The 24,076-nt window shown below is 34.4% G+C and overlaps 1 protein-coding gene across 1 annotated transcript in view; it reads right to left on the bottom strand.

The window, feature by feature from the left end:
• Positions 1-20,888: 20,888 nt before the first annotated feature.
• Positions 20,889-24,076, bottom strand: part of LOC150105609 (putative sodium-dependent multivitamin transporter) — a 40,184-nt gene continuing 36,996 nt past the window's right edge. Inside the window, exons 10-12 of the mRNA XM_090393997.1 lie at positions 23,745-23,842; positions 21,906-21,990; positions 20,889-21,566 (exon numbers count right to left, since the gene is read on the bottom strand). Of these exons, the coding sequence (XP_090250123.1) occupies positions 21,563-21,566; positions 21,906-21,990; positions 23,745-23,842 (187 nt within the window). The 3' untranslated portion in view covers positions 20,889-21,562. The remainder of the gene's footprint in view (positions 21,567-21,905; positions 21,991-23,744; positions 23,843-24,076) is intronic.

Raw genomic sequence — 24,076 nt, forward strand, 5'->3', positions numbered from 1 at the left:
AGCAGTGAAAATAGTGGACAGAAGTCGGTTGCTCAAAGAAGACAAAGTCGGTTCCATTAGCAGGAAAGGTCATGGCATCGGTGTTTTGGGATGTTAAAGTAATACTGATTATTAACTATCTTGAAAAAGGTAAAACAATAATCGAGGAATATTATTCCGATCGTTTATCCAGATTAGACGAAAAAATTCGTGAGAAAAGACGCGGTTTGTAGAAGATAAAAATCATCTTTCATCAGGACAATGCACCTGCCCACAAAGGTGTTTTGGCAATGGAAAAATTAAGGGATCTATATTATGAATTGCTGGAACACCCACCCTATTCCCCAAATTTGGCTTCCTGTGACTTCTGTCTGTTCCCAGAACTAACTCTCTGGTCAGTGTTTTTCTTTGAATCAAGAGGTGATTGAAGCTGTAGAGGGGTATTTTGCAGATTTTACTGAGAACCACTACAGGGAAGGGATAATGGCGCTGGATCATCGCTGGAATAAATGTATTAGTCTTAAGAGAGATTATGTTGAAAAATGAAAATCATTATGAAATTATAAATCCGTCTTTTCATTGTTAGTCCAAGAACTTTTCAGACCAATTTCTTACCTAGGAAGATAGAAAATGGAGCGAAGTTATTAAATGTTCCCAGAAATATCACTAGAAGTATGATAGTGCCCATATTTAAGAACGGAGATTGGACAAAATTGAATATCAGAATTATAGGAGAAATCAGATTATTGCCTATTCCAGATAAGATCCTCTGCATTATTATAGTTATAGGATAAGAGACATCATTGACAAACAACTTAATGACGAACAAATTTGATTCAAAAAAGGAAAGCAGCTGAACTGATTTCAAAGAGAGTTCGATTAATTTCAGTGTAGCTCAGTAGAAGTGGCGTTTGCATTCTATGGCGCTTGACCGAACGAAGGAAGGATTTGTTTGTTCAAATCTAGTCACCGACTAGAGGAAATTTTTCTAAGCTTTTTTTCGACCGGTTCCCGAGTTAGTCGATCTCTGGCACGGGCTAGCGGGTTTTTTCTCCCGGAAACTCGAGTGTTTCGTCCCGTAAACTCAAGAAAATCGACCGTCGAACCCACACTATTTTCAGACATTAAAAATATTGTGTTAGGGACCACGCGATGGCGACACTAGCTTGCCGCCTTCTTCACTGCGTACCGATGAATCAGTGATAGCCTCGGGCCAGCTATCTGTCTGATTGGCTACCAGTGGAGATTGAAATTGAACTGCCCACTCAGTCTCCAAACGTTAGATAGGGTAAACGTCCTCGCCTACTCCCTATACGGGAACAAATAGGCGTTAGCTGATTTATTTTTTATTTTTGAAAATTTATGGAAGATTGGAAGATCCTATAGAATAAATGACTATCTTGTTTACATTATGAGTAGTTTATATGATTACAGTGAGGTTTCTATTAAAGTTTTTGAAATATATATTGAGTGATTGAAATTAACAACTTAAGGACAGAAATTTGCCCTTTTGCCTTTTCTCTTTAGCCATCTAATTTTTTTTTAGAAGAACAAGGCTCTTTAAGGAAAGAAGTTTTGATTAAAATGCTCTGAGAATCTCAGAATATTTCATATAGAATATGTTGATAACCTGGCCATATTCGCGAATAAATATATTCATGTTGGGAGTCAATTAGGCTGGATTATCAATATTGAGAAAACTAAGGTAATAAAGACAGGTGAGTCTTCTGTCTTTCAGGAAGAATGTGAGAAAGAGCAATTCTTTTATTTCTGTTAACTTGGTATACCTATACCTGACATGAGAAAAGTGTGGAAGGAAATGGGTACAACACTAGAGATGCTTCAAGATTGTTCAAAAGTTACAGACAGTTTGGTAGAACAGCGGAATATCAGTAAAAACAAAACTTTAAATGAGCTGCAGCTTAGTACTGCATTATTCAAGGAGATGCCACGTCAGTAATAACCTGATAAACAAACACGCTTGCCATTGCACAAATGTCCGTTGATCATCATTGACTGACAATCCTACATCACGTTAAATGAATTACAAAAATGAGAAGCAGATTGACTAATGTGCTTCTCATTTGGGAAATCGCACTAATGTTTGAAATAATAGTTCTACTGGGAGAGTTAATGATCGGGTAAACAGAATAAGCTCACCAAATTTGGAATTAACGTGGGATGCATCATTACTACATCTCCCTATATATTAATTGTAGCAAGTAAAGGCTGCTGATTGCAGCGTTTTTTCGTTTGCAATCGAAAACTGTTCTTCAAAAATCTTTTGTAATAAGCACATGATGCAGTTCATAATAGAAAGAAAACAATCAAGAACGTCAATGCAGGGGGGTCTGCATCAAGGAGAATATGTAGACTTCGCATCATTAGTTAGTGTATATTTCAAATGAATGTTTTTTTCCTTCAAGAACCTCTCCAGTGCTGAGGAAACTCGGGAGGAAAAAAGGAAACCTGTTTTGGTTTTCACAAAGCAGAAATTGTATACCAGTACGGTATTCAATAAAATATAGGCTATGATATTCTCTGCCGTTGATTCCTTACTTCGTAAACGATTCTATTCCTGAAAGAAGAAAGTTGTTTTGAGTTACGGCCGAAGCAGCTAAGGGTATGAGACCATCATTCAAAAGAATTTTTTCTTTCAGGAATAGAATCGTTTACGACGTAAGGAATCAACAGCAGAGAATATCATAGCCTATATTTTATTGAATACTGTACTGGTATACTATTGTTATTTTGTGAAATTTCTAAATTATGAAAATTTGTATCACCCATATATATGTACGAGTACCTTTATCCCTTAGAGAATACTTAAGACTATCACTGTATCTCATTGAGGAAGAATACCATTTCGGAACCAGGAGAGTCGCTATTGTTATTCTCAGTAGTTTAGTTACCTGTGTTTTACAACTGTCTTTTATATTTCATAAACTTTCTTGCAGCTTTATTTGTACTTCTCTGGGATATCTCGTGATCTGAATTTCCTATAGCGCCTGGGTTCTGTGGTTATGGACTCGTCAGCTCCTGGCTGAGTACCCTTTCTTCAAAATCAGATCATTGACTACGGTAACACTGAAAGACTTATCAAGGAATTACTCCTGCTTGAAATACATTTCAGAAGACGATTCATTTTTAACCTAAGGAGTAATTTTTTGATAATATAAACATAGAATTTTAGTAAATTTTAGTAGTAAATTTCTAATATAAGTTGGATTAAGGAAATTCTATTCACTAAACATAAAATCATTTAATTTATTAAATGATTTTATGTTTAGTGAATAGAACTTTTTATTTGTTATTTTTATAGAAGCACATAAGAAGGAAAAAAAACAATCCATTTCTTTACAAAGGAGTAGTTTTATTACCATTAGGAAATAAAAGCATTCTGGTAACACAGGAAGAACATATAAAAACGTATTATTTTAAAACTTCGTTTCGTAGTACTCTTCAACAATTCGGCTGCTCGAAAAATAAAGCGTCCTTTTCATAGTCTTCTCTTCTGTTAGTCATTGTACTACAAAAAGTTTATCACACATTTTATTTCTTTCATTTATTTCTTAGTTTTGAGGTGAAAACTAAGTTTCGCCTAGTATGCAAAGAAACTTTTTAAAGGCATACTTCCAACAGGAATCTCAAGTTTTCATTCTACGAATGTAAGAAACCAGTCCAACGAACACACTTGATTAAGACAATACACGCAGCCCTCACACAACATTTACTGCTTCGATACGAATGTAATCGAAAAGACAGTTCATTTTAACGTGAAAGCGAATTAGGAAAATACATAATTAGAAACATCAATGTCAACATTGATGTTTCTAATTTTTAAGTCTTCTTTAAAATTTTTAATTCAATGTTGTTTAAGTCATCATTGTGAGAATAAAATATACGAAAGGATAACGATACGACTGCTTATTATATCATGGGGGATATAATAAGCAGTCGTATACCAATAAGTGTCTCGGCGCTATGACTTAATGGTGAGGTTCGTTGATTAATATCCGATAATTTTTATAACACCTGAACCTAAGCCTACGACTACAGGTCGTCTAACTTTGCACACTATATCATGCATGATGCCTTCTGTAGGAAGAGGTTATAATTCTTTGGTCAACTCTCGTATCACATGCCAAACTTCAACTGGAATCTCCTTTAATTAACTACTTTGGGTGAAGATATCCTAGAATCAATTCTTTGCCTTCTCTTTTTTTCAGTTCTTCATCCTTCTAAATAATCTCAGCCTCGTACCCTATATGACCCTATAAGGGTCAACTGTAAAGACCTTCGGGACATCCGTGCGTCTTTCCATCGTCTGATTACTAATTTTGCTTCTAATCTATTCACTTGCTCCGTCATTTTGAATGAATTGATTCGGTCTTTATTTTCCCCTCCATTAAATATCAACTTCTATTTTATGGACGAAAATGCTTATCAAACTTGTTCTAAACAAAGGGAGATAAAAGTTAGCTCTCTTATCAACGCTGTTGTCAGGTCACTTCAATTGCGTCGAAAATAACGAAAAAGCCCATTAACAGGAACTATGCGGTTACTTGGAGATCCACCAATTAGCATTCGAAAGCCAGGTATGCATTTTGCCACTTGAGCTCAATAACAGATTTCACACGACATATCTTCACAATAGAACCCACCTTTTGTCAAAAGCAACCGATCTTTTTAGTGGCATTAACGTGTATTCTCTTGATATTTCTAAGGAATTTGGATCTTCACCTTCTTAACAAATTTTTATCTTTTATCCCCGTCCTAACATTTGAAAATATTGGCAGCTTTCTCTGTCTTCATTTATTACATTTATAAAATATATAGTGCTAAATGACTCGCACTTCAAGATCTATAACAGTGATCTCCTTGTTATTTCCAAATTTGAAGAAGATAAGCTACTGAATTTTTAATGCTATAAAAGTAAGATCCTGTCTGATTTCCGGTAGGAAAACCATGTCGAATCTCGACCTATTGTTAATATCCAGCTCGCAGAGAAAGATCAGTTTTGCAGTTTGGTCCATTTTCTCATCTAACCTCTCCTAGCACAAATTCATCACAATTAGTGTCCCTTTTCAGGCTCCAAAACGTTTGCCACTATTTTTCGTTCATAAACAATATTTTTGTTCTGCTTAGCAATGGACAGTTTACTAGATTTTGAATCTTATTTTGTTATTCATGGCAACGAACTAAAGAGTACGTTGCTGAAAATACTTGAGTTTACACAGAAGACTCTTAGCTTTGATGATCCATTTCTCATTGTTCCTTCCCAATCGCTTCCCTCTAACAGAAGCAAATTCAATCAGTGTTTCTAGATAAATGACAAGATGAAATACAGATTAAAAGGCATAATTTTAGTAACATCCCCAAATCCTTGATATCGCAAAACAGCAAAAAGAAGCTGCTAACTCAGTGATTTGGTGATTCATAAGAATAAATGCGAGGATAATATGCAATGCCTGGATTGACGAGAACGAACACCTCCAAGGGTGATGTTAGTCAGGTGTTTTTAGCCGGCATAAATTGGAGGAAGATGATGTTCTCATGTTCTCAACACATGATGTGCAAATGTGTCCGGGTGCAGTGGCTGAGAAAAAGGCGACTGACGGAGTCTGAAAGAGGCGTTGTGATAGAATGCCATCTATTCGGCAAATTGGGCCATCCCGGGTAAACAACCAGTGATACCATACTGAGATTGAACCGCAAGGCGTCAACTGCAAGTGGACAACCCACCGAATTCACCCAACGTGACCGTAGGATGCTACGAAGGATAATGTAAACCCGATATTCGTTGGCCGACACGTTGAACGGTCGTCAAGTGGAATCAGAATCTGCGCAAAACCATTTGTGGGCCTCAGTTATGAATGGTTTTGCGCAGTTCTGATTTTTGAAGGTAGGAACGCAATATGCATGTCCCACATTACCCGAACCAATATGCAGCTTCCAATTCAGTGGTGTTGCAAAAGTAGGATGTGAAAGCTTGGATCTGTATTGGGGTGTGACGAATCACGGTACGCTATCTACCGAGCAGGTAGATAGCGTACCTTGATTGTTTTGGTGGTAGGTCCTTTTTCACTAGTTTCTCCTATAACCTCTGTTTTTCGTGCCACGAACACGGATCTCCGAGAGGTATGTGAACATTCTAGACCATGTAATGTTTTCTAGTTTGTGGTTTTTCTACGGAAACTGATGATTCTATCTTTCAGCAAGACAACGCATGGTATCATAAGGCTTCTGCTGTAACTGTTTTATGGACATGAACGTCACCACACTTGACTGGCCTCCAAAGAGCCCTGATCTCAATATTGAACATCTGTATGATGAACTAGAGGGTCGGCTGTGTTCATCTTATTAAGGTGGGCGCTATGGCTGTTTGTTCTTCACACTATGGTGTCTGTTAACTTCTTTCCAAGCAGTGTATCTTCTTCCCTCTAAAGAAGAGTCCTAGTGGTGAGCAGATATGCTGGTGTACGTTTGCTAATTTGCTTATTATTATGTTTATGTCACAAGAATAACACACGTACTTAAGCTATCACGTAATTTATTTAGATTTAAGCAAAGGCAGGGATAGCGTTCGGTATCCCTGGCTTTTCTTAAATCTAAATATGATATCCCTGATTAAATTATTCCAATAATTTTATGCTATTCATAAAATTCATGATTTTATGAATAGCATAAAATAGCATTTGTGGTATTTAAGAAATGTCCACGTATAAATGCGAATCTTCATATCGCACATAAGTCATCTGGTTGAACGCTAATAACAATAAGAAAAAAAAAGGAATAAACTGGTTGAATGTCAATTATCACAAGTAGCTAGCTAAGTAACAACTGTGATACTAATCGGTTTCTATGTACATATTCGACTAAAAATCCGTAGTATATAGAAACAAAATAGTTTCCTATTCGCTATATAACAGTATGGTGTCTTTTATTTTTCAGCCTTTGTTTTTGGGATATTATGTATCGCCATGGCGTTTGCAGTAGAAGCATTTGACAGTGTCATCCAAGAAGTTTATCTCTTCTACGGAACGACAAATGGAACATTCCTAGACTAAACACACCTGTTAGGTGTGTTTAGTCTAGGAATGTTCACCATCTGAACAAACCAAAAGGTGATTATCATTAACAGCTTTCACTAGAAAATTATGCAGTAACCAAGAAACTAAACGTTTAGTTTAAATCTCAGTAAATATAGCATTTCTAATTGCCGATTTAGTTTCCATTTTAAAAAATACGTTTCATTTTGCCACATCTTTCAAACAAAATCTAGAAATCTATATTTCTAATTGGTCGATAATCGGAACTAAGATTTCTTTAAATATTTATATTTCTAGCCCGTTTTTTTTTTCCATAGCGATCCTCACAATAACCATAAATAGCATAGAATACTAAATAAGAGTAACATTAAATTTTCATTAAAATATAAATGGATTTCTTTATTCTTGGATTTACCTTTCTACAAGAATCTTTTTCTTGTTATAATTGTTTAAGGGAGCGCTTATAGGTTTGCTTTCGGGAATCATATTCGCAGCATGGATTGGAATCAGGATTATATCTTTGAAAAAGAATTCGCCATGCGATTTAGCATTACATACGGATTCCTGCAATTACACCGCCACGAACAGCTTCGTTTCTGACAATGCGCTAACAAACAAACCGTGGAAGAATTGATCGCAGATAGCCACTGGAGGACTCGCAGAAGAAGGGTAAGTAACGCAATCTGAAATCCCTAAAATATACATTCTATTCTGTATATCATCGAAAGCCTCCGTAGTTCAGTCGGTTTCGAAGATACCCGTCGGTGGAAAGACCTGGTTTGAATCCCGTCTGGGACGATAAAAGCCTTTTTAACTGAAAGCGAGTTAGTCGGTCTCATGCTGATGTTGAAGGATCTCTCAGAATCTCTGATTTTTCATCCCGTATGAAGGCCATCTGGGTAGGAGAACCCACGCAATTTACATGCAAGGTACATTTATAGGCATACAACTAACCACCTTATCCTGGAATCATACATATGAAATCCAAGAATATATTGGATGGCTATGGGCGATTAAGTACTCATTAATAACCTTAAAAGAAGAAGAATTCTGTACATCATGAGGAATAACGCATGCATATTTCGATTGTAATTCTTTCATTTCAATGAAGAAAATTATGAGGAAACGTTTCGAAACATACAAGCGAATAATTATTATCAAATTATTATAGGTGTTAAAATTGGAAATTAATATTTTGTTATAATAATACGGAGTGTTTAACCGAAGTTTTTTTTTCACTATTTAAAATACAAGTGAAATCGAAGTATTATTATTTTTAATTATTTGTACATGTCACAGACATATTAAATGAATTTCCGTACGACACAAATATCCTAACATTATATGTTACCCTAAAAACGCTTTATTATACTCAGTATACCTGAGTATGCCTGAATATAACATATATCCCTACTCAGTATACCTGACAATTAATTATGTCTCACATTATTAATTAGGTACATTGTTCATTCAGTTAAATTATGTCATACTCGTATTTCCAATTAGACGTTCTTGTTGTTTCTATTTATAACGAAATGGTCTACTTTTCAGAAACATTTCGAGTATTGCTAGAAAATTTTCTTCTTACTCCAAATTTATTAATTACACAAAGGGTTCACAAATGGATTTTCTAACGGTCTGATAGTGTTATTACTTAAGTATAGCTATATCCTTCACATTTCCTAGAATTTGTCGAACAAATTCTAGAAATGTGGAAGTTATGGCTGTACGACTTTCATGTCTATTAATAAATTTTACATATATTTTCCCTTAACTTAATATGGCAATTTTAGTAAATGAAGTGCATAGTTTTTTTTATTTAGGGAAGTTTTCGGCTGTGTAAAGTGTCAGCTGTATGGATCGCTGCTTTCGGATGTTTTTGTAAGTGCTAGTTGGATATCTAACAAGTTTCATAACAGGTAAGATTCACTCGTGGAAAAGACTTCACTGATTTGTCCTTGATTATATTCCATATATTACTTGCAAAACGTTTTTCTCTATTCCATTGTCGTTTCGGAGATTCGTTTTAGAATTCTAAGATATTTTCATTTATTCGACATTTTTACTTATGATACTGGAGTTTGATTCCTACTTGATTATGTTTTCATATCATTTTACATCTAATCTGAAATAATCTGTTTTCTCATATTTATCTGCCTTCTGCAATTTTTTTTATCTCCTTCGTTTTTAAATCAACGGTTTGCTCCCACATAACAATTTACACTTTTTTAAAAGTTACATTTTTAGTTCCTGCGTTTTTCATGAGCGTGTCCTAAATATGTGTTATTTAAGATTCCATTTCCTACAGATATGATTTAATGCGTAAATACTCAATATAACATATTTCATAACACAAATAACTAAAACTATTTACTTTAATATTTTCCTCTTACTATTTTTTTTTTTCGGATTGTGTTTCGTTTAATGAAAGGAATATTTTAGAAAATTTACAATATTATTTCTTATGTAAGTTAACTGATATGTAGTTCTTCACAAATTTTCTTATGATGTGAGTGTGCTTCCAATTTTATTTTTCATATTTTTTATAATGTTATATAACACAGTCATATCACTGTAGTATTTTCAAACATATTTTGCTGATTAATATATTTTTGATTATATTTATTAGTTATTTCAAAAATGTTAATGATAAAATTGCAGACGAACACCATTCTTAATGAGTAGTATAATGACTTTTATATCAAAAATTCGACTTAAAAATTGCTTATGTTAGAGACGTTAGAGAAGCTACTTTGCGCCTTCAGTCCACATGATAAATGTTCGTCTCATTTTTTTCCCGAATGTCGCTGAAATTTTATATCCAGTCGGTTTTATAAACTGTCAAATAATAAAGAAAATTATTATCTATTACTGTGTTAACTGTTAAGGTATTTTGCTTACATCACATGTGAATGAAACTTTTTATTAAAGAGTTTAACTACAATTGGGCAATTGTGCAGGGAAGACTGTTGTATTAAATCACGAACCGTTAACACGCCAGGAGTACTTCGAAACTATAATTGCCTTAAAGCAGTTTGCACTCATTACAAATTCTGCAAAATTCTTATCTAAACACGCTACTATCAGATTTCGATATAATATTCAAAGTCTCCTCAGTCCTATTTGAAATGCATGGCGGAATCTGCGTAGAGGAGTCTGGGAGGGCTGGTGTGACTGCTTACGTTTCATGTTAGAGCACACAACAAAGGATGTAAACATCCCAATTATTATTAGAACCCGTTCTTCCATCAGCTAACGTTTCGTACCTCACACCTTAAAATTCTTAGCTGTTTTAGCACTACTTAATTTCATGACTCCTATCGATGTTATTAAAAAAATGAATTCAGCATATTGCTGTACTTCGGAATTTAAATATGAATTGTTCAACCAGTGAATATAATGATTGATTTTTAATAATATTGTACTATAATATGAACTAGATTCTAATAAGAATTTGCATACTTTAGAAATAATAGTGCTGGATATGTATTAAGAAATTACCTTAACTTGGTATCCAACTACACATATTACTAATAGCACGTGGATAATAGCATACGGAGTTTGAAGCAGTATTATCACTAAATACTAGTACCTTATTATCACTAAATCTTTGTTTGAAGCCGTATTATCACTAAAATTTAGTACTGATACTAAATCGTTGGCCTATCACTAGAACTGCATCATCAATATAGAATAACCAGATTTGCGGAAAAAAACAAAAAACAAAACAAAACCGTCACCAATGCTTCTCGTTTAGCTGGTACCATACAGGTATAATTTAGTCACACTTTCAGGGGCATAGACAGTGCTCCAAAGCTGCATTGATATAGGCCCTACCAGCTTGTAGCAATTGGTATCACTGTAGATCCTAGTAAAATTATATTGCAAACTTCTCCGAGAAATTCTCATTAGCTTTTTTACACTATTATTAAAAAAATATGGTTCAGTTACTGGAAAAATACGAGAACTATTAGCCGCCATAGATCTGCCAGAGTTCGCTCGTATCAGTAGCAGGGAAGATAAGCGATTACCGGTAATTATTTCGATAACAGCGATGCAATAAGCAACTGAACACATATCACGAGTACTGACATAAATGAATAATTACACGTTTTTTCTGTTCCTTTCGTCACAATGCCTATCACGAGTACAGCAATAACAAAATGAAGTGCCCATATTTCACGAGGCAAGAAGAAACTTCCTAACTCAAACTGCTACCAAGAGGACCCTAAGTTACTCAACTACTATCACAATAAATAAGACCAGCCTAAGTCAAAATATGATCAAACAGAAATCCTAACCAAACTAGAAACTGAAAAGCAATCAAAGGATCATTCATCTAATTCAGTCTAAAAAAACCAGCGAACAGTGTCTTCTATAACAGAGATGAAACTGATAAACAACAGTCAGTTACCAGAATATTAACAAGGAGGCATACTTCAACAGGGTGAAGAAGCAAAAAGTGAACTTATACAAAAAATTATCCCCCTTACCATAAAATTAAGGTTATCTATTCTAGTAAGAGTACGCAAATTCCCCTCATTATTTATGAATTACCCTCAAATTTAATTCACTACCAAAATCCCGCAACACAGCCATGAATTACATTCCAAACTGAAGTTGCAAGGAAAGAAATGCAAATACATAGTCAATGGGATATGTTTACCTGATGGTACGAAAGCTGAAGAAACCAAAGTGGTGCACTTCTTTTCCACTACCATACCATTCTGACAGGTCATCGTAACCCACTAAACCACTAAAGAGCAGTAAGTTTGGTGGACGGTAAAACAGGCAAACTTCTAACTCAACCAAAACCTCATTTTAATCTTTTTTGTTAATTTTCCCTATTTTCCTGAATTGAGGAAAGCAAAATAGTAATTGCGTAGGGACCGCATATATCATAACAACGGTTAGGATAAATGCAGGATTATATCCTGTGTGATATTGTTCCATGTACGAAGATATGCTTCTCCTCTATGAAACAAGCTATTACTTCAGCAGATCCAATGCCATTACGTAGATGTCATTCCTCTTTGAGAAATTAACAGCTATCAGCGAAACTTTCACTAAAATGTTGGGAATGCATTCCACCATCGTGCTGGGATCAGACAATGCATCTTCCATGGAACTCCCCACCCCCCGTCCTGCAGACTCATCTGTACTCTTAATCATAAAAGTAATATATTACAAAATATAGAAAAGCACGCTAATCAGTTACTAAATAGCTGTCTATCGGTACCAACATGCAGAGACAATCTAGTCATCTTAATACACAATCGGTGGTGGACCACAATACGAGGTCGAAACTTTTCCATCGCAGATATTTTGAGGAGAGTAACGGTCGCTGGTTAATCAGTCTCCATTATGATTACTCGTTTCGCTCCCATCGTTTTTATTTTATGATGCATTACTTCGCCACTAACAACCGATCCACTCGGTCTGCAACAACGCCATACTATATATTTGATCTTGCAAACCTCCACCTCAAACAAGATGTCTTCAAACTCATTGGTAGATGAAGAACACTAGTATTACATTCACAGGTCTTAATAACTGGATTGAAGTAATTCTTTGCACTTGATAACAGTTAATATATCTGCTTCTGATGCCTACAATATTAGATATCAATACGCTGATATCTCATATTTCAGGCTATATTTCCTCTTTTGACGAAGACAAAACACTTTTAACCTTTATTTCTGACACTTCTAAAATATTTGTACAGACCTAATAAGCTACCTGCATGTTTTTTGCATATTCCTGTATGTAGTCTTTGCGACACAGGTGGACACCGTACGGGTTCTTATGTGATATTTTATTTATGTAGGCATGGTTTATGCACATGCTTGATAGGTCCGAACCGGACGAATACAAAATCAAAATCGTTCTCTCCTCATATTCATTTCCATAATAACAACCATTCCCATTATTTATACAGTTACCTAACATTATCGCTCTTATACACAGATTCTCACCATTCCACTGATCATAATTTAATTTCCCCGACTCTGGGTTAGGGCTATCATGAACATCATTATCATCTACTATTATTGATATTTTTCTGTCCTTTGGATATGTAAGCACCACACCTTGATGATTCCAAATGTCGTACAAAACACAAAAACCAAATTCCCCGAATCTCGTTGTTAGGTCTCAAACCAATTATTAGTTTTTCAAGACTCCTGATATCAAGCATATTAAAATAGGCCATCTATTTATTTCTCACTCCTCGCACCCAAACGCTCGCATCAAATCCTTCTACACAGCATACCCATCGACCTCTTTGCCACCATAGCCCTTCTTCTTAATTCAGTTTTTAGCATATCTAAGAAATATATTTTGAATTTCGCTTTCTCAGTCTTCACTTTCGTTCTTCCAACATTCCTTTCATATCCTCTCTCATAGTGAACTTCTCGCAAGTTACGTCATTAGTGCCTACTACATTTACGATCTCTTTTACTTTTCGTTTCTGTCCTAGCAGTTTTGCAGTCCTAGAATTGCATTAAGACTAAATGTATTGCTCTTAATTCATCGGTATGTTAGATAAGGGTAATTCATAAATTGCCTACATTTCCTCTAAATATGTTACATTTAGGGAAGTGCATATAATGTATAATTTACATTCTGTGTTTGTGTGTGTGTTTGCACGAGAAGAATAATCATGTCTGATATCAACGAATTGTAAGGAAGGATGATTAGTACATTTTGTAAAAAAAGTTACAACGCATTTCATAAAATGAAAAATACAAGGGATAATGAACTGCATTTATTTTTTTTAAATACAGTAGTAAAGAAGTGTAAAATTCAGATTTGCTTTAAAACGGTGTATCTTTCAATTATCAAAATTGGTCTGTGTTATGTTCTCTGGAAGGCTAATGAGGCTCCGATTTTTCACCCATTGTTAATTTGCCTGTTTAATATGAATATATGATGGCGTCATGGAAATAAATGGACACCACTTGCTAATATGATGTTTTTTTTATTAAAGAGAACGATGGATTAAAAAAGAGAAAAATATTAATTAATGAACGGTAATTATTACACTTGTTTGTTTCTATTCATTCGTTATCCTTTTTATTAAAATATAAACTTTTATTTAGTACAAATGACTATTCTTAACTCCGTCTTTCATCATGTTATGCAAATTTCACGTTATATAAATGTGAAATAATATGTTTCTTAATGTCTTCACACCGATTGAATGTCTTTGAGAAAATTAAATAGAAGAAAGACGTATTCTTAAGGACGCCCCCTTAAGGACATTTCAACGATTCCATGTGTCTTACAAAACACAAACCGACTTAACAGCATGTGCAAATTACAAAAAAAAAAATCATCATAAGTTAATTAGTCCTTGTCTCGTTAATCATCCAAAGTTGTAATACTGCTGAATCAAGACGTATTTCATCGCTAATTGCTTCTCATTTTGAAAAACAAAGATAGACATTTCGTGCAAGGTCATTTTCGTTAAAACGTCACGCTTAATTATTAACTTTTATGATACTATATTTCCATTTAATGCATAAAAAGCAATTCCATGAATCCAGACAGCTGACTTAAGACTTCTATCTTCGCTAATATCTTTTCACAATTTCAAAAGCAAAAATAGTGATTTCAGTTTTTACAGCTTCTAAATTTCAGAATGTCATATATCACTACGTCTCTCTCTCTCTCTCTCTCTCGATATGAGAAGAAAAGACTAACTCTTCAGAGTTGTCTTAGTCTTTTATAGAAAAACTTTCAGGTATTTTTCTCCTCTATTAGAAGTGCATACTTTGATAATGTAAGGCATAGGACGTCGCAGTTCATCTTTATAAAGCTCATTAAAGTGTTTATTCTTTGCAGACCATTTTTGCCTTCATGGTAAGGTTTTATTGTGCTTTTTCTGATAATCATTCATAATTTAGATTATATTTTTAAAATATTAATAAAATAGTAATTTAGAAGATGTCAGCTTGCCGAGTCCACAATTGTCAGTACGTTTATACAATTATACTTTGCAGTTCTGTTTAAACTCAGGGATTTCGATAATCAACCATCCCATTAATTTCTGAAAAGCTTACGCTTCCGGTATTCTCGTGCTTTGAAGACAACTGCCTCAATAATTTTCTTAATATTAGGACAGTTGTGGACTCATTACACCTGAACATAAAAGAATCGCTATTACATAATACCCAATTCAGCATCAACTTTTGTGTTTACCCCTGTGATAAGAACAGTCATATTTATCTTCGACATAACCTCAAAACGAATAATTTCATTTTAGTCTGTAATCCATAGTAGTAACGGAATTTTTTTGTAATCGTTATAGTAAGCAACTCAATATGATCTCGACCTTTTGGGTTAATTATAATAAAAGCATGTGTCTAAATTGTATGATTTACATATTAAAATTCATTTACCCAATTTTGATATTCACGAAAAATAAAAATGCATAGTAAACAGTTAATAATATGATCTTTATTATAAAGATTTTACTTAAAACGTTTTTAGATGTACTTTTTATCTTTAGGTCACTACGACTTACTTAAATTATACAATAAATTTACTTAGATCAGAGTCCGCGCGGTTATCCTAGTGGCTTTGCGCTTCGCAACCATATGCCTGGGGAAGGAGTGTCCTGGGTTCCCGTCGCCGACGTGAGTAGCTTAAGGATCCTCCTCAGCCATAACCAAGTTAGCCGGTCTTGGGCGTGGACAGCAGGGTTTATCCCCCAGTTTATCTGGGGGGGTTTCATCCCGCAAGCAGGCAAACACACCCGTGAACACACACAGATCTACAGCCATAAATACTTAACCCCCATGAGGGGGGGCTCAATTCGCCCCAATAGGGACGGGGGAAAAAGGGAGGAAACTCGATATGAATAAATAAATAAATAAATAAACTTAGATCAGATATTTAAAAAATAAATATTTGTACTGTTTGTGATCTTTATGACAAACGTTTCAAACTGTGCGATCAGTGCAGTACAGAGAAAAGCCAGTTCCCGCTCATATTGCCAAAGGAAGATGTTACACTTTCCGGTAGTGTTTGTTGCAGTATTAAAATATGTCGAAAACTGCACTGTTTTCGCGATTTGAAACGAAATGCAGATCACACTGATCAAAGTGAAATAAGTAATGGTGGAGACAAATGATGGATTGAAGCTGAAACTTCTGTGCTATATGTTCTACGAATGATGACAACCTAATGAGGCGTGTAAGGAATCAGCAGCCCGATGGAAAGAAAGCGAACACAGCAGAAAGAGAATTGTGGCAGTTTCTGTGTTCTTGACAAACTTTAAACTTAAAAATGGAAGAAAAGTAGAAACAGAAGACTGATGGACAGAAAATTCGAGAGATAAATTAAAGTGCAATTATTAGTCCCTGTAAGATTATTAGTCCCATTTAAAACCGAAAGAATCTTTATTGCTTCCAAGTTTGTAGAAGTGGATCCATTAAATATTATGAGTTAAAAAGTGAACTTTTAATTTTATTCACGATTCAACTTTAAAAGAGGTCAATAAATTGATATGGTTTTAGTTAATTATTCGATAAAGTATGCTGAGTTTGATTAGAGAAACTGAAGTAAGTTATTGAAGTATTTTGGATGAATACAAGGTATTTCTATTCAATATTCTGTGATACGCTTCTGGAAGAATATAAGTTATACTGCTCTTATATAAATAGTAAAGTTATCGTTTATCTTCCTCCTGTGTAAATTCGAGAGAGAGAGAGAGAATGACAGAGAGAAAATGAGTGAGTTAGAGAGAGAGAGAGAGAGAGAGAGAGAGAGAGAGAGAGAGAGAGAGAGAGAGAGCTCACTTTATTTTTCTCAAACCCTCCAGAAAAGCTTATCGATACTGATGCTCAATATATAGCATCAAAATGCCGTCGCCTGAAAAACTCTCGAAAATCTAGGTATTTCGTTTTAGGGGTTTTCTTTTTTTTCACGAAACACTAAAATACAAGTAAATACGTGTAGCTACACGTATTCGTCCTGTTAGTTTCTGTGCAATTTGTAACACGTTTTATATATATCCTAAATACCAATAATAACTTATACTAAATTAACACTTCCGGTTTGTTAAGGAATTTTTTTTATTTAAATTTTCAAAAATCTCTATATACAAAACAGAAACCCCATACAGGCCAGTTTTTTGGTATTATGTTTTTTAATGATGTTTTGGAATTCCAAAACGTCATGACGGCTATCGTACTTCTATTTGAACTTTGAATCACAACGCTCTGAACATATTCCCGCATTCCATCAGGCACCACACTCCAAGTTCAGACACACACACTTCCTCAGTTTCTAGTGATGTGCCCCTGAATCATTTTGTCAGATTTCTCACGGCGCTAACGTAAGCACTTCTAAAGTTATCCTTCTATGTTCATTCTTATAACGAAAAAACTGTTCCGCTGAGTGTTGTACAAACCTCTGAGCGTTGTACTTGTCACCACACATCTCATTAAATATCCACCTCAGCAATTTTCTCTTAGGCAGTTGCTATTAATGATACAACTCATCCTTCTAACTGCTAATTGTTATTTTACCTTTCGTGCGTTGTCTTCAAAATTAAGTTGCTTATTGTGTGAAGTTTTTTTTTTTTTTTTTTTTGCTGTTATATTTTTCACAGTGGTGAACGTTCGTAGGATGTTAGTGATCTGCGGATCGTAACAAAAAAAAAAAAGAAAAGAAAAGAAAAACATTACACTTAAAATATTTTTATTGATAAAAGAACTGGAATAAAATAAAAGTCAAAGTTGCGAGTAATTCTAAAAATCAAACCTTTAACAAATTGACTTGCTACAAATTTACTTCCGACGACTTTACTCAAAGACATGAATTAAGAGGAATTATAAAGAATGCTACGCCCTCTGTATGTGAAGAATGGTCACGCACAGAGGACATATTTTGAGGCTAATTACTCATTATAATGTATTTTTATGTAAATGGAGAAAATGTATTCAGTTAGCTCCCGCAGTTCTCGATGAGAGATTTTTTGAAAACTAAATTCTTTGCCTTTCACGAATCAACGAAAGGGCTCGGCGGTGTGCATTTACCGCATGTGGATCGGCAAAGGTCAACATATAAATCTATGTACGTATATTACACGTAGGCTTGCATTTATTAATTACTATTACTCATTTCAGGGTCGTATTCATTTATTCCTCTTTATTATTAATTATTACTAACTTGTAAATGTTACGATTTCATCCCAGGGAGGGTATTTAATATGCTTGAAATCCCATTCATAACATGGATGACTTCACTCTTAAATTTCAGAAACTAATTTTTAATTTACTCTTAAAATTTTGACATTTTGGTGTTAGTTGAAATCATGGCGAAGCAACTAAAACAACAAACAATGCACATATGTATTAATTAATGCATACCTCCGTCTGGTTTACGGGAGATTAGGGTGGATACCTGCTGTCTACGTATTAGAACTTTGGAAGATAAAGGAATTGATTCTGGAGATTGAATCCAGGTCTTTCAGTTTTAAAACCTAATGGCAATATTTAGTATGCTGTAAGGATTCAATATGCTTTATCATATTTACCATCTCAAGAAGTACTCTGAACGTTCTTTCCACAATCTGAATTTAATATAACACCAGTCTGAACTTGGGCTTCAAACACAGTTTATTAGAGGTATCAGACAAACATTGAGATGCTTATTTCACCAACACCTACGCCATGTTTCCTGTCAGAAATGCAATTTTGTCTATTCAGGTAATCATGGACAATTACAATCAAAAATGGTACGACTTCGAAAGATGGATTTCTGATCGCAATATATCCCTTCCAGTTCTAGTAATATACCGTTCGTATGAAACAGAATTATTCTACAATATGCAACTTTCAGGAAGTTAGAAGCGATGAACAAAATATAAACTGTATTTTTCTGATGAAACTACGAGCAAAACTCAATTTCTACTTGGTTTATAACTAGTCTCCACAATGTCTAGTTTCATGTCTGATTGGAAAAACCGCGCATGAAAAAGTCATTATTCAAAGACGCAATAGTACTTCAAGAAATGTTTAATAGAACATTCCTTGAAGTAGAATTTCAAGTATACTTCTTGAAGATCAGTGTTGTAAGAAACTGATCTGGTTTGAGGAAATTACTCAGAGAAATCATGAGGTTAATTAAGCTGGATTACGTTCAACACAGTTCGGATAGTTTTCGAGATGACAAAATTTTGCAAATAATAATGAAGGATCACGCTGTTGATGGCTCAGTCACTACACAATCATAAGTTGCAAAATGTGTTTCTTTCATTTTACCGACTCATATCTGGAGTGGTTTTTTTTCCAAATTCCGCAACTGTTAATGATGAGTATGGATAAGTCTTGTTGATACATTTCTATAATGAAGATCGAGGAGAACTTGGTGTTCGTACAGCAATTTGGAGGATTAAGAATGAAATTTGAGATATATTTTCGCAAGGCATATATGAGTAATATTTTGGTGATATCGCAGTTATATTTCCTTTGAAATAAAATGAATTGATAATGGGAAGCGATAATCAATTGGCTGTTTAGGTATGGGATAATCTGATAGATATCAATGCCATTTATGAAGGAAATCTATCTGCAAGATTGGAGGTGAAAACGGGTATGTTGTAGAAATGTTCCGAGATTTTTAAGTTTGATAAGTGTCTGAACTGTGTATTAACTATATTGTGAACATGTTCTTTCCAATAGTTGGAGGAAATGAGGGATACAGGTAATGGAGGATAAGGACTCAAGTCAGGAGCGAGCGTCTTATTGTAAGATACTCAAATAATTTCAGTCATATTGATAAAAAAAAATATACTGACAAGCAGATTACTATTGCAATTGTGTCATGTTGTAAGACACGGATCATGCTGAAGAAATTATTTTCCTTAATATTTGTGACACAAAGCCAGTGGAATCATCAAGATCCAACTAACAAGAATATATTAATGAGTGTGAGTGAGTTGAGAGCAAGTAGACTTAGGGACTTTGGTTTCTCTAGTTTGTAAAGCAGGAACAGCTCATAAGATCATCCCATAAGCAATAATGGTAAGAGCATGGGGAGATTTTTTTTACGTTCAGCATGTAGATGCATTGAATCACTTGACAGCGGGTAGAGTGACCGACGTTAAGAGAATTCGGAAGCCTCTCTGGCGACTGACTCCGTCAAGGCCTAGGCATAACAAAATGTAAATTATACAGATAAATAATGTCATCTGTCATTATTATTAGATGACACGTATAATTCTCACCTTCTGAGTACACCATTCCACACTACCCACCATGTACGCTACTTAATTATCTATTTAATTTATTCACAACCTAAATATTATTTAGGATTTTACTAAATACATGCTTACTTGGATGTAATAGTGAGTGGTAACATCGTGACCTGAGTGATATGCAACAGTCGAGTCTTCAGAGGAAGACAAATTACATTGTTAGTAACTGAAGGATTTCACGAATTTTCCAGTTCTCCATAGTTTGTACTGTTATCAGTTAATCTAAATTTTCTGCAATGCTTTTAAATATACGTAATCACACGTATTTATAGTTAAATCGATCTTTCCTCTACTTCTTTTTGAAAACGTTCAATTTGTGTATTTTTTTAAGTGAGTACGGACTTCTGATATCCTAAGTATTCATTAGCTTCTTACGATCTCGCTTGACAGCAGGTAGAGTGAACCGACCTCTCTCAGATCCCAAGAGTACTTACGTTAAGAACATAATTTGAAGGATAATTTGGCTAGTATTCATCTGAGAAACTGGCTAGTATTTCAAAACTTTCTGCACTCAGAGATTTGTTAAATGATTGGGTTTGAGTGAATATAAAGAGTTTATAGGAATCGATGTAGTACTTACTAGAGAAAAAAACTTCAAAATATCAATTTATTTCGTTGCCAATAATACAGTATGTACATAATGATCGTATAACAAATGTTTCTATACAGTTTTAGATTTCAATACATTTTCTTTCGTTTCCGAATATTTTTGAAATCGAAGCGTAGAGAAGTATGAGATATCTCTGTAATAGTACTTCGCTCTTGGATGTAACCTGACACCAGAAAGACTTGTCACATTCTAAAGCTATTACATCACTAATGGAAATAGTGGCATAAGTCACATACAACAGTATGAATATTCCTGTGCTGTAAATCCAAAAATGTGTGTGGACGATTTTCCCTGATTTACAACAGAAATTATCAAAAGTTTAATTGCTATATTCGTAGGAAGCGACAGAAATCGAAATTGAGTTGAGTGCTAAATCTCTTTGCACCGAATAAGTAGATGACTTTTACTGAGCACTCGTTGCGTTTTCTAAGAAAACATGTTTCTTGGCTTCAAGAAAATGATACTTTAATTCTTTTTAACATCCGTAATATGTTACAAAAACCAAGACAAGTAACCTAGTAAGCTACGTGTGTATACGTTTTTTGTCATGTATACACCGGCAGATTTTTCCCGTTTTGTGGAGTAAATATACTGCCTTCTTCATATTAATGTGTGGCTTCATAGATCATCTTATGTTTATGACCTGTCCATTGCTTACCTGAAATAGAGAAGACACTTCATTAATTGATGTAACGCACATTTTCTTAAGAACCGACGTCAGTAATATATTAAAAATAATTTATATTAGGGATACCCTATTTTGGAAGTCTAATGCTTGCTTTAAAATTACTATGACGTCCCAATGGGGATAATTTCACTCATAACAACCTTAACATGAATCCGCTATTAAGCTTTCCCTCAAAAATGTGATCGTGTTTACTTTGATTTTTAATATATAAATCTTAATCTGCAGTATTACCTCCATTTATAGTTTAGAAATATTCATTAAGGTTGACTATGAAAATCTTATGAAAAACTACACATTATGTCTTCTTACCTCAGGTTAATTTCCACTTGGTTATATTTAGCTGTTTGTCTTATTAATGGACTTAACAACTCGGGAAGAACCATTTCAGGAGACCCTAGAATGGAGGTATTCGTGATTTTAATTAATTTCTTCTTCGTGTACATAAACTATTAATTGTATCTTAAATTATAACAGAACGGGCGGGTTCAACTTTTCCAAAAATATTAGTTATTTCAACAAATTCTGTTGGTATTAAATAAAACTTGATATTGCTTTATTATTGGCAATGACTTTGTCTTTCATTCAGATCATTTCTTGCTGTGTCGTATAAAATGTGTGCCAACATAAGGGACTAGTATAAAATATACAACGCGGGTCCTAGACACCCCACGATTAATTCGTCTGAGTATCCCCACCGTAGCGCACGACTGCATTCCCCACTTCTAATTAGTTTGTACATATCATACGGGAATATTTTGGTAATAATGACCTACCAATTTCATGTTGATTATTGACAGTTGAAAATTGTGTGCGTAGTTTTCAAATAATCATTCAACACATCAAATTGTCATGAAATTTGGCAAGCTTCAAGTCATGTGAAACCCGAACATCAAGTTAAGACCTGTATTTTAAAGCATTCAGGGATACTATGTGAAAGCAATACTTGATGTGTTTGATGAATCGTAAATCCTGGTACCACCTTTCTGTTATAGTAAAGATTATTCATCGTTAACTTCTTTTCGATATTCCCAAAAGGAAGCCAATGAGAATTACATTTTTACTGATGCAAATACATTCAAAGAAGACCAGAAATTGATGTCACGTAAGAAACCTAGTTTGTTCACACTAGTATATGCTTACATTAGTAATTCCTAGCTAATTACATTTTGAAAAAAAAAACAGTAACGATTTGTTAGATTTTATAATGAAATACACAGTCTGCGCATATCGCTACGAGCTTTGGCCAGGAAAACGTATATTCAAATTCCAGCTTAAAACTAATATATGTGGAAAAGGAAGAAATAATTAAAAGCAAAGATAACACCGACAGAAATAAAACGAATCCGGTGATTTGAACCCATGCACCTTTTCTCAAATGGACCATTTTGAAGAGAGCAACTGAAATATGTTTGTCTGATTGTACTACGATAGCGATTTATTTAAATTTCCGACAACCGTCTGATTCCTAACACTATTATCAGGCTAAAATACCAGAAAGAAATTATTAAAGGGGAATATGTTTAGCGTGCAGGTTTTTCCTCCTAAAAGCAAGTCGACACACCACGAGGGTGTGCTGAAAACTTGTGATAATCACAATGAAGAATTGGCATGTGTTCTCATAATGTATATCCTAATTATATTCGTTCGTCTGGTTTTATCAGTTGTTTTAATATCAGTTTTGTTCCAAGTGTTTATCAGAGCTTTTCAGCCCCGTTTCCCCTCGTTTATAGGATGAGCATTATTTGTTGATTTCACAGAAGTGAGCAATTAGTATTTTTAGTTTCCGGTTTTTAACACTGACATATTTTTTCTTTACTTTAATAACACCAAGGTCTCCAATGATATTTTCCTGAAAATTAGCCTTCATTAAGTTGTCGACTCTCATCATATCGAGGATTTGATAAACACAGCATTTGAAATCATGTTTTATTGAATGTCAACAGTGTCAGTAATTGTACTTCTATTAAGCAGTCAGTTATGGATCTATTCTGTCAATCCACTCTACATTTGTTGAAGTGACAGCGGTGTAGAGTTGATGACACCTCGATTCAATGACATGGCAGTCGTCTTAAATGATTCAGAGATATGCGCATTGGATGAATAGAAATTTAATACTTACCGGTAATTAACTGAGATAGCAAACATTACCTGACGTTAGACTTGATGCATAACCAACCACAATAGCAGTGAAAAATGAAATAGCATACAACCACATGAAGGCCACTTTGTACAACGGAAAAATGTACCTGCAATAGAAGAAACAGCTATAGAAGCATTCAACAATGCCAGTGACACTCAATATAACTGAAAAATATTTATTGCTATACCTAATAGGGACAAGACACTGCGGAAGTAACAATATACACTTTCCGCAAATTTGTATTAAAAAATTGGAAACATTATATCGATATCCGAATGCTTCACAGATCTCGCTATTCCTCGAGTCACGATTACACTCTCCTGGAGAGACGTTTTACTGA

Source organism: Typopeltis vanoorti, chromosome 6, assembly GCF_054136105.1.
Source record: "Typopeltis vanoorti isolate ZY-2024b chromosome 6, IOZ_Tvanoo_1.0, whole genome shotgun sequence".
Lineage (NCBI taxonomy): Eukaryota > Metazoa > Arthropoda > Arachnida > Uropygi > Thelyphonidae > Typopeltis > Typopeltis vanoorti.